Source organism: Hyla sarda, chromosome 2 (genome assembly GCF_029499605.1).
Source record: "Hyla sarda isolate aHylSar1 chromosome 2, aHylSar1.hap1, whole genome shotgun sequence".
Lineage (NCBI taxonomy): Eukaryota > Metazoa > Chordata > Amphibia > Anura > Hylidae > Hyla > Hyla sarda.
The window spans coordinates 276946383-276958789 of NC_079190.1; the positions used below are offsets into that span (position 1 = coordinate 276946383).

At 46.0% G+C, this 12407-nt stretch overlaps 1 protein-coding gene and 1 non-coding gene across 3 annotated transcripts in view; both read right to left on the minus strand.

Annotated features, from left to right (window-relative positions):
* LOC130356123 (protein argonaute-1-like) overlaps positions 1 to 12407 on the minus strand; it is a 104940-nt gene that overhangs the window by 33386 nt on the left and 59147 nt on the right. The window contains exons 2-5 of one of the 2 annotated variants that reach the window (XM_056557188.1): positions 1609 to 1792; positions 883 to 1003; positions 613 to 794; positions 372 to 508 (exon numbers count right to left, since the gene is read on the minus strand). In XM_056557188.1, coding sequence (XP_056413163.1) covers positions 372 to 508; positions 613 to 794; positions 883 to 1003; positions 1609 to 1792 — 624 coding nt within the window. Of the gene's footprint in view, positions 1 to 371; positions 509 to 612; positions 795 to 882; positions 1004 to 1608; positions 1793 to 12407 lie in introns of those variants that run through there. The other variant, XM_056557189.1, reaches the window with a different exon arrangement.
* Positions 8949 to 9051, minus strand: LOC130359728 (U6 spliceosomal RNA). Its single transcript, XR_008890418.1, has one exon. It is a non-coding gene; the product is annotated as a U6 spliceosomal RNA (small nuclear RNA).

Consider the following 12407-nt stretch of genomic DNA (forward strand, 5'->3'; position numbering starts at 1 on the left):
AGCCTCATTTTGACTTGTTTTAAGGACATTACATCAAAGTTGGATCAGCCTTTAGTGTGGTTTTCCACTTTGATTTTGAGTGTGACTCCATATCCAGACGTCCATGGGTTGATAAACTTGATTTCCATTGATCATTTTTGTGTGATTTTGCTGTCAGCACATTCAACTATGTAAAGACTAAAGTATTTCATATGATTAGTTCATTCATTCAGATCTAGAATGTGTTATCTTAAGTGTTCCCTTTATTTTATTGAACAATGAACAACATAGGATATGAAATTACTCAACCACCAAGTGTTTGCTCCTTTAATGACTAGATAAATCTGTTTCACATTAATATAATACAATGCGGATTGAGGATTCCCTCTCACCATCAATGTTGAGCATCATGTTCCACATGGCTGGGCGAACAGATTGATGGAACCCAAACCAGACCTCACGCCCCCCCCCCAGCGGGTGATAGTAACCTTCAGGAGGGGAGAAAAAGGAGCGGCCTACTGGAGTATACCTGCAAAGTAATAACAGTGTACATTCCAGGAGCTGCAGTGTAAATACAGCTGGTTGCATTCCCTTATAATGCACAGAGATTCAGAAATTAGTTAAGGTCCGTACCTCATTGATGCCAGGTGCCTCATCGCAACATCTAGTGCCTGCACAGATTCAAGAGGAAGCTGAATTCGCCCACTTCCCAGAGCTTCATGCAGCATCCGCCAGCTCACCACTGCCATCCATTTAATGGACACTTTAAATATCCTATCCTTTCCTTCACCAGGTATAGTTACCTCAAAATCAACCTGCAAATGAGAATGTACATATGATGATGGTTTAACTACATTTCCTGATACAGTAACTACGTTCTCCAAGTTGCAAGTGAAGATTTACCCGTTCATGACCAATAGGCAAGGCTGTGACTGTATAAATGTTCTTCTTTCCATCATATACTGGTTTTCTGTCTCCAAATATCTGTGGCTTGAAATGTTGGACCATGTATTCGACAACTTCCCTATGAGTATAACACAGGAGGTCTGAGTCAGATAAGTGAGATGAGTTATACAATGAAAATTCAAAGATTAGTAATAATATGTGGGCAAGTACGATACTGGTGCAGTAGACAAGTGAAAATCAGTGCACATTTATACATTAGATCACATTAACCAAAACTTTTAGCATCAAACTTTTACTGTGCTGTGTAAATACCACGGTTTTCCTAAATTTGTTGTACAAACAGGAACTAGCTTTAATATAGGTAAAGTGAAAAATATTCTAGTCTTGTTACATAGGGGTAGGCTAGGTAGACAGGGGGGGATGATGTATTTTCCCCCCTCGGTAAATGTGTGGCTTCTGACCATAATAAGAAGGCTGTATCTAAAGGTTATAAAAGGTTGGGGATTCTTAATATAGGATGAAGTAATTCTGGCTCCACTGTAAACTAAAGCTTGCACCCTCTTCTGACATTGCCTTGTTACAGCTACTCTCCAATTTTCTTAATATCCTACATCCATCATCACAATCAATACAGCTTTGCATACATTGTAGAAGTACATTATATGCATGCACATTTTGCTATACATACAACTATTTGATCCTTAAATAGAGGGTAGTATTTACCTGTTGACACGTCTGGGACATTTGTCCGGCTTAATGTCCACTTCATAGTGGTAGACATCAACCTTGGGAATGTCAACTTCAAAATAGTTGGCAAGAAGTTTTATTGGTTTCCCAACTGTGCCAATCCCAGGACGGCGTGGAGCTTGGAACACTTGCTGTAATGGTGGAACAAACCCACTTGGGGCTATTGGAGAAACAAAAGAAAATAACACACAATTGATGCTCAATGCTCAGCAATTTTTCAACGCACATTCACATTGTTTCCTGTGTAAATTAAAGTAAATGTATCATCTAGATTTTTTTCAATCTATTTTAACCCCTTAACAACATAGGACTTAAATGTACATCCTGGTGCCCTGGTACTTAACGCACCAGGACGTACATTTACGTCCTATACATGACCGTGAGCACCGGAGCGGTGCTTGTGTCATGCGTGGCCAGTCCTGGCTGCTATCAGCAGCCAGGAACCCACTGGTAATGGCGCACATCAGCAATCGTGCTGATGTGTGCAATTAACCCCTTACATGCTGTGATCAATACGAATCAAGGCATCTGCGGCACTTAATATGGATGATCGGACTGCTCGCAGCGCTGCCACGGGGATCCCATCTGTGATGACGGATGGAGGTCCCCTCACCTGCCTCTATCTGTCTCGTCGGGTCTTCTGCTCTGGTCTGAGATCGAGCAGAATGGAGCAGAAGATAGCCAATAATACTGATCAGTGCTATGCCCTATGCATAGCACTGAACAGTATTAGAAATCTAATGATAGCTATAAATAGTCCCCTATGGAGACTATTAAAGTGTAATAAATTAATAAACATATTTGGTATCGCCGCACACTTAAATGTCCAAACTATCAAAATATAATGTTATTGATCCTGAATGGCATAAATAAAAATTGATGCTTATTTGTCACATAATATTCAAAAATAAATAAATAATTTAATTAAAGTTTAATATATGCAAATGGAGTTTTAATAAAAAAGTACAGATCACAGCGCAAAAAATTAGCCCTCATACAGCCGCTTATACAAAAAAATGAAAAAGTTATAGGTCGTCAAAATAGAGGGATTTTAAACACACTAATTTTGTTAAAAAGTTAGAATTTTTTTTAAAGCGGTACAATAATAGAAATGTATGTAATCATGGGTATCATTTTAAAACGTAATTTTAACCATAAATTTTACAGCGTAAAAATGAAACCTTCCAAAATTTGCTAAATTGCGGTTTTCTTTTCAATTTCCCCACATAAATAGTATTTTTTTTTTTTTTTCGCCATACATTTTATGGTAAAGTGAGTGATGTCATTACAAAGGACAACTGGTCACGCAAAAAATAAGCCCTCATATTAGTCTAAATAAAAATATAAAAGAGTTATGATTTTTAGAAGGCCAATTTTGTTGGTCAATACGATTAAAATGATATCCGTGGTTAGATACTTTTATAATTTTGTAAAAAATCTAAAACTTTTTGTACAAAATCAGTAATCTAAAATCGCCCTATTTTGACCATCTATAACTTTTTCATTTTTCCCGTCTATAGGGCGGTATGAGGGCTCATTGTTTGCGCCATCATCTGTACTTTTTATCCATACCCCATTTGCATATATATAAAACTTTTAGATAATTTTTTATAAAATTTTTGGGGAATAGAAAGTGAGAAAAAAAGCTGCATTTTTTTTTATTTTTTACGTTTACGCCATTCACCGTATGGGATCATTCACATAAAATTGATAGTTCGGACATTTACGCATCTATCGCCTAAATATTTCCTTGTCACCACCGTAAACCCCTCTAAACTACAGTAATTTTTTATAGTTCATAGGACACTGATTTTAAAGGTGTACTTTTACATGTCTGCCCACTTGCATTTTCCAGCAGTCCTCTCCATTATATCAGTAAACTTAGTAGTCCCCTCTTTGCATCAACATGCCCAATTTGCAGGCTTACACCAGTGGAATGCAAGTGAGTAGAAAAGGAGATTTTTTTTGTACTCACCGTAAAATCTTTTTCTCGTAGCCTTCGTTGGGGGACACCTTACTGATGGGTATATGCTCCTGCCACTAGGAGGCGCTGACACTAGGAAAAAAAGTCGGCTACAAGAAAGAGATTTTACAGCCAGTACAAAAAAAAATCTCCTTTTCTAGGTGACTCTTCATTGGGGGACACCTTACGGATGGGGCATACCAAAGCAGCCCCCCAGGGTGGGGAAAAAAAAAACCATATCAACAGCGAAAGGGGAATCGGTTCAGAGATCGAATCCACTCGACCATAAGGCCTGCGGACGAGAGCCTAGAAGAGCCAACCGAGGCCCACAAACTGAGTTCCCGGAAGAACCCCCGTCCATGGAGAGGGACTAGGACGCCAAGAAGAGACTGTCCTATGTAGAGACTCCAAGCCTACGGTCAATAAAGAGAGATAGAAAAAAAAGGTCGACCGGAAACCAGAGGGGCCGGAACCATCCCAGGAGGAGACATGAAATCAACTCCAATGAACACAGAACCAATCAAAGGGCTGGCCTGGCAGGAAAACAGAAAATGGAAAAAGGCGCAACAAGGGAACCCAGTCCGAGGCAAGAGAACATGGCAGAAAAATACGCCAGGGAGAGCAGCGTACGCGTACAGAAGGCGAGTACAGGAGGTGGAGACCAGAAAAACACTGGAAAAAAGTAAGAAAGAAGGAGACAGCCTCTGGAGAGGCCTGTTACGTAAAAGCGATGACCGGAACAGTTGCCAACCAAAAATCCCGTCCCAGGGGCCCACCGCGAGCACCTGAGAGGCAAAATGAGTTCAAGTAGCGTAAACCAGATGACCGCAATGCCCACCGCCTCAGAAGTACATGGGCCCCGAAGGAGGAGACAGAAGGAATAAGGCCAAAAAAGGAGCAGAATGCCCTGTAAAGGAGTATCCAGGAACACCGGAGCGACAGTAAGGGAACTGGAGGTACCCAGGTCACCAGGAAGACATACATGTAAGAATAAATGGTCAAATGGACCACCCCGGAACACTGGAGCAGCCGACATGTGAAATGGAGGTTCCCGAGTTGCCTGGAGATGCACACCTGTAGAGTAAGTAAACCCAATGCCTGCGAAACGCTTCTACATCTAGAAAAGAAGTGCGGTACAGAAAGACCGCCCCACCATGGAATCACGGAGAAGTTGGGGCAGGAGAGCTAACCTGCCCGAAATCACAACCATAAGTAAGGCCTAAAGAACCAGAAAGGCTGACCTCGAAAAGAAGGCACGCCACAGCATACTAGGATAGAGTCCAAGACACCGAGACTAACCAGACATGATGGACTCCAGTGGTCTAAGCGGACCAAAGCCACGTCCCGTCAGGATGGGAATGGAGGGGGAACAAAGGGAAGGTACTCCAGAAAACCGTAGTGTCAGTATAGCGCAGCTGACACCAACAAAAGGGAAGGAGGAACAAACCCCTCCAGGGAGATTGCACCGAGGCCGGAGGAGAGCAATGGCAAGACCCAAACAAAAGACTATGCTGTCGCCGAGCTATACAAGATCGCATAAACTCCCCCAACAGAGGGGAGTGCCAAGTCTGTATGAGCAGCAGTAGATAACCAAGAAAAAGGAAAAGAGCCAGGCTGCAAAGGTGCACAGCTCAGCTGAATCGACTGTGTCGCCCCATTATGCCCCAAGCCGGAACAGAGGTGCTTAACCGCCGGAAACCAGTGGAAACAAAATCACAGGAAGGCCGGAGGAACAGCCCACAGAAGGAAAGGGAAGGTGGGCTCTACACTCGCAGAGTGGCCCAGCACAAGTAGGGACACCGACATGGTTACCGCCTGATAGTAGTGGGGTACCAAGACTGCTGACGCAAAAGAAAATACAGACATCCAAAAGACCGGCAGCCTGTAAGACAGGCTCAGCACCCGACGGTGTTGCACAACCATGCCCCAAGCAGACCAGCGATAGCCCCAAGAAGGGGAAAAGAGAATGCAGCTGTTTCATCTCCTAATGGTGCCACACACCAAGACTACTGTAGCAGATGCAGGAGATGAAGGATGTGTGTTGGAAAGGAAACATGCAGACACAGTCTGACAGGCAGGTTTAAAAGAACAAATTAAACCACTGAGACACTCTCTTGGAACTTCATCTGGAAAATGAGTCACCGGACTGTAGCCGCGGGAGCGGCATGAATGGGAAAAGTGACCTGGCGGAGTAGAAACCATGCAGACACCGTCTGGCTATCTGGCCTAGGGACCATGGCCACACCGGTTACAGTAGACTGAATCACACACCGAAAAAAGGGCTACCAGCCTTCAGCCTAGAGAGCGGCAGGCATGTAGGGAGGAACCTGGTAAAGGAGGAAACAAGGGATGTCCTGATACTAGTATCGGTATCAGGGCCGATACCAGGTATCTGCATGATATCGGGGACTCGTCTAATGTCCCTGATACCAAATCCGATACCTGGTGGAGTGCTCCGCTTCACTGCCCTGTCCTCCCGTTCGCTTCATTAACGCTGCCCCCATTCTGCCTTCCGCATTATGGCGTCTTATGGAGGAGCATGTGACATACACGTCACTCCACGAAACGCTAAGGAGGAAGCAGAGTGACATGTATGTCACGTCACATGCTCCTCCATAAGATGCCATTATGCGAACGGCAGAACGGGGCAGCGGCAGTGATGAGAACGGGGCTGCGGAGTGGCGGCACCGGACAGTGAGCAGCTACAAAGGGGGGCTCTGCTCGCTACAAAGGGGGGCACTGCTGGCTAGAGGGGTCCTGCTGGCTACAAAGGGGGGCACTGCTGTCTACAGGGGGGTCCTGCTGGCTACAAAGGGGGGCCCTGCTGGCTACAGAAGGGTCCTGCTGGCTACAAAGGGGGGCACTGCTGGCTACAGCGGGGTCCTGCTGGATAAAAAAGGGGGGCACTGCTGGCAAAAAAAGGGGGGCACTGCTGTCTACAGGGGGGTCCTGCTGGCTACAAAGGGGGGCACTGCTGTCTACAGGGGGGGTCCTGCTGGCTACAAAGGGGGGCACTGCTGTCTACAGGGGGGTCCTGCTGGCTACAAAGGGGGGCACTGCTGTCTACAGGGGGGTCCTGCTGGCTACAAAGGGGGGCTGCTGGCTATAAAGGGGTGCTGCTGGCTACAAAGGGGGGCTGCTGGCTACAGGTGGGGGTCCTGTTGTCTGTCTGCAACTATCTATACTACCTACAAGGGGATACTACCTAATATTAAAGGCAATCTTACAGCAGAGTCACCTAATTTATAGGTAGATATTGCAGGTGACCCGGTTTCTATCGCTGCTCACCATGTGAACATCAGCGCAATCACTCCGGAGACATCGGTCTCGCCGCCAATGTAAATTCCCTGTTCTGCCCAATGGAGAAGAGATAAATCTTTGCTTATACTACAGCAGCCGCCTCCATTGTACACAACAAGGAACCCACATATCAGCATGGTAAGCAGCACCAGAAACCGCATCACCCTGCTGTCAGAGTCCTTTTAAAATAAAAGTACTAGTACTTGGTATCGGCGAGTACTAGAATTAAAGTATCGGTACTCATACTCTGTCTTAAAAAAATAGTATCGGGACATCCCCAATGGAAACCCTGCAAACCAGTATGTGGTGTATCGTATAGGGTCCATGGAGCAACATGGGGAGACTCACTTGAAATTACACCATAGCAGTGGATAACCTGAACTATCGTCCACAGAGTGGGAAGTGTATGGAAGTAGTAGAAGACCATGCAGACAACCGCCGGCCTGACTGGTATAGGATTCCTGAATGCTCAGGGTAACCCCATCAAAACACCCCACCCCCACCGAAAGTGGGGTATTGGAGCACAACCTAACGGGCGACCTGGCAGCGTAAGAAACCCAGCAGACGAAAGTCCTGAGTACCTGCAGGGACCCTCATCCAGAGTCCTTAAACCAGCAGAGAGGTACAGGAAACCTGACCAACCCCGCAGCAGCCCAGAGATGGGAGACCAGCAACGATGAGGACCGTGCAGACAACAGTCTGGCTTAACAAGTACACTTCCAGGCGCTGGATAAAAGGGGACAGCCAGATAGGCGATCACTGTGCCCCACTGCCATATGTGGGAGGGAGGGGAGGCCTAGGAGCTGTGGTTAGTCTCCCCGCCACCATGGGAGATCAGGGGAGGCTGAGGAGCCATGGAATGCATCCCCGTTACCTCGTCTAGGATCCATAGAACACGCTGGAACTAGGGATCGACCGATATCGATTTTTTAGGGCCGATACCGATAATCTGCGACCTTTCAAGCCGATAGCCGATAACTTATACCGATATTCTGGTATAAATTATCGTCTATTTCCCCGCCCGGCCCCGCAGATCAATGATTTAAAGCGGGCGCTTTAAATCAATGAACTGCAGCAGCTTTTGTGGGGCCAGAGACCGCCGCCGCCACCCGCATCTCTCCCCCTGCCTGTCCTGGGGTCCTCCCTAGTCCAACCACCACCGCTGCCCCATTGCCTCCCCCATCCCCGGTTTTATTATTACCTGTTCCCGGGGCCTGCGCTACTTCTGTCTCCGGCAGCATCCTGAGATGTCACTGTGCGCACTGACCGTGACATCGCATTGAGGACGTCACCCGTCATTGCGCTACGCAGCGCGCAGGACGCCGCAGGGGCCAGAAGTAGCGCGGACCCCGGGAATAGGTAATTATAAAACCGGGGATGGGGGAGGCAATGGGGCAGTGGCGGTGGTCTCGGCAGTGGTCTCTGGACGGGGAGGTGGGACATTATCTGCATATCGGCAAGGTAATTGCCGATACCGATAATGTCCAAAATCATGAATATCGGCCAAACCGATAATCGGTCGATCCCTAGCTGGAACACGTCTTAGTACGCCTCGCAGAGCAGTGGGGTACGGTAACTTCCAGTGACAGATTCATCAGCTGTGTGATGTGAGGAAACCATGCAGACCACAGTCTGGCTTTCTGGTAAGGGTCCATAGTATACAACGGGTCACTCCTTCGAACACCACGCACAGCAGTGGGGAACCGGAATTCCAGCCGCAGATACATCAGCTGTGTGATGTGAGGAAACCATGCAGACCACTGTCTGGCTTACTGGTATGGGTCCATAGTAGACAAAGGGGCACTCCGTCGGACACCTGCACTAGTAGTGGGGTACCGGAGTGCCAGCCGGGAAGCGGCAGCTGAGAAATGAGTGACAGGCAAGCATATCAACACCAGGACCAATCAATCCATGCCCACGCAGTGATGCTTCCACGGAGACCTCGCACTAGACGTGAGGATCCAGAGCTCTAGCCGCGGATGCAAAAGCCCGAAGAGGAGGGAATCATATTTTATGACATGCCAGGACACCCCCTTGATGGGTGACCAGACATATACTTATGGAACACTTCATAAAGTTGCATGTCATCCTAGTGCAGGCACCATGCAATCTGCACAGTATGGTACCAATATGTCTCAATTACATTCATTAATTTATTAATATATTTATTTATTAATGTATGGTATATGTGCTGCCAAAATTGAAAAATTGACATAACAGATACTACATTTGATCTGCCACAAGGCACAGGATCTGGGTAGAATACTCATAGAAAACTATGTAGAAGAAATAACCCCCGTTGGCCACTAGAGGGGGCAGTGCTGTACTGTACAGCGCTGTACACCAATACACCTTACAGCCACTGGAGGGCACAGAGCGCACAAGAGAAGCTGCACCTTTTTTTTTTTTAAAACAGAAACCCAGGAGGGGCAGAGAGCTGCGGCACCAAGCGATCAGCATGGGAGAAAAGTGTGCGCTGTCCATGTCCCCCCAAGCCCCAGAAGAAGGAGTAAGTTAACTCCTGGAGCACGCCTGATGGGGGAGGGAAAGGAAGGAACGCACGGCGCTGCAGCCGTGGGCAGATAATAAAAGCCCAGGGACTGCAGCCTAGGGATAGAAACAGACTGCGTGGCCCAATGGCACGCTAGGAAAAAAAACTGCCCTGGGTGCCGCCGATAAGCGGCCTAACATTAATAAAGCCTTGGACTAAACTTACAGAGTGACGGCAGGATGGCCTGGCTGCATTAGCGGGAGACAGCCGCAGGGTCAGGGCGCCGGGAAGATAGATGTGGCATCCAGCGGCCGCTGCAGAGCGGTGGCAACATCAGTACTAGGCCAGAGGAAGAAATATGGCACGGCCGGTCCCGTCCCCCCTGCTGCACCACCTGGCCACATGAGATCAGAGACCCACCAGCCAAGGAGGGCCTGGCCAGAGGGTAAGAAAACGTGGCCAGCTTGTTGAGCCTGGTGCAGACAGCAAGGATAGGGGGGCACCTACATGAAAAAAGGGGAAAGGGGGGAAAAAGACCACCGGACTGTTCCCTAAAGGTATAGTGCCGCCGGCAACCCGGAGGCCATGGGAGGTCCGGTCCAGCACAGCCAAGTGGAATGGCGGCTGAACATGAGAGAAAGGGGATTCCTGGATGAGCAAGAGGGAGGGAGAGGGGGAAGGGGGTTGTAGTACATACTCACCCATGGCTGCATCTTCTTATACTCACCCTGAAGTATGCAACCAGCTTATGGCCATGCTGCATCATACCAGGCTAAGATAACGGGGCGAGCAAGGGCAGTGGGGGACCAGGACCCAGGTACAACCTCCAGGCACTGGCCGTTGGCGAGAAGGGATTAACAGTACATAATCTATGTCTGTGCCCCTTTGTCACATATAGGGGAACAGGTAGCGCCATGCTCCTGAACCCCCACCTGAAAAAGAGAAACAAAAGGGAGATAAAAACTAAACAGCCCTTACTAGAAAATAATAAGAAAAGAGCAGGTCTGGGGAGCTCCCAGACCTGTGTCTTACCTCCTATTGACACTAGTTAATACTGATTACTCACTGCAGGTGGGTGGGTATATCCTGCCAGGGAGGAGACGACTTTTTTTTCCTAGTGTCAGCGCCTCCTAGCGGCAAGAGCATATACCAATCAGTAAGGTATCCCCAATGAAGAGCAACCGAGAAAGCGGAAATTAGGCCCAATTCATATGGAAAATTTTCCAGCCAGAATTTTGACTAGATATTCCAACGGCAGCAGGCTCATCAGTCGTCGCTAGGAAATGTGCCCTCTCCCTAGAGAGCAAAGCATTTCCGAGTGGATCTTGCAAAAAGAATTGACATGTCAGAATGAAAATATTTTCCATAATCATATAACTTGAAGGACTATTACTTCTATTCACACCAATTCACAAACACTCCCATTGCAAGTCATCACTGGTGACTGGGCATATTTTAGATAAAGCAAGCTGTCGCAGAAAAATCCATACCATAAATCATGTATTTGCATGATCTACCAGATAATCTATTGTCTACAACAATCGCTTTGCAAAAAAAAAAAAAAAAAATCGGACACCTGGACAACAAGACATGCACACCAAAACTGTTTAAATGATGCAATTGATCTATGTTATCCACACTTTGTTGGTACAGACTGAATCAGCAGATGAGTTACAGCAGGCACCAATGACTAGCAGTTCCCTTGGGCTGCCGCAACATTCCGTAACAGTGATTTTGTTACCACTATACCACAAATGATGAATCTAGATACAGTTTTGATGCCATGAACTGGAAGAAAGCAACTTAATCTGCATGCATAACAATCTTCATTAATGACGTGTTAGGCTGCTTTCACACTATAAAATTCATCCATTTTAAAGATCCGTCTGATGTTCCGTCATGAAAACCCTGAAAATCGGACGTTAAACGGTCGTTAGAAAATCCCACTATAGTCTATGGGATTTTTACATTATCTGTTTTAATCCGTTATACGTTATTTTGTCACGGGAGAATGAACGGAAGAAAAAGTGCATGCACTATTTCTCCCGTTACTATCTTCCATCACAAAATAATGTCCGTTATTAATAACGGACTATAACGGATTAAAACGGATAATGTAAAAATCCTATAGACTATAATGGGATTTTCTAACGGCCGTTTAACGGCTGATTTGCAGGGTTTTCATAACGGAACATCAGACGGATCTTTAAACGGATGAATTTTATGGTGTGAAAGCAGCCTTACATGTCCATAGTTTTAATAGGATAGGATCCTCTACTTTCATGGGCTTATGGTTTAAGAAAAAAAAAAATAAAAAAAATCACCCCTGTCACGTTTATACATGTTATATTCCTGAGATGGTGCAGATCTGGATCGGGATAAAAAAGGCCACAAATGAGAAGTAGCATCCTACAGCTCAAGGAAGTGAAGTGTTCTAGTTTGTAAACCCCACACTATAGAAACTATAAATGAATATAGGCACAGCGTGCAAATACCATACGTGGTACATGCATTTCAAAACCACCATAGAGCTAAAATACACACATCATCAATCCTGGTACATTCCCCCTTCATAGACCTACTAATAAAATCACTGTTACATAAGTCGTATTTGTTTAATAATTTAAAAACAGACACTAAAAAGAAAAAGCTAAAGGACCTCTTTATGGCCCAGCTCACATTGGAGCTAAAATAGTGCACAACTAATCCATTTTGCACAGATACTGTAGTAGCGTATTGCATTGTAGAAAGAAAGAAAGAATAGCGAACATTTTCATTCTGCATTGCACATATCAGTCTTAACGCAAATGTAACTAAATGAAGTGAACATAAATGTGCCTTAAAGGGCATTACATGCTGCATTATTGGTCTATAGGGAATACTGTATGAGGACAACAGATATTAGATCACTGAACCAGTAAATTATATAATTTATGCTTAGAAGCAGCAGGAAAAGTATCCCAGTGTAAAACATTGTGAAAAAACAACTTATATTCAGAACCCAGCACCACCATTTTAATG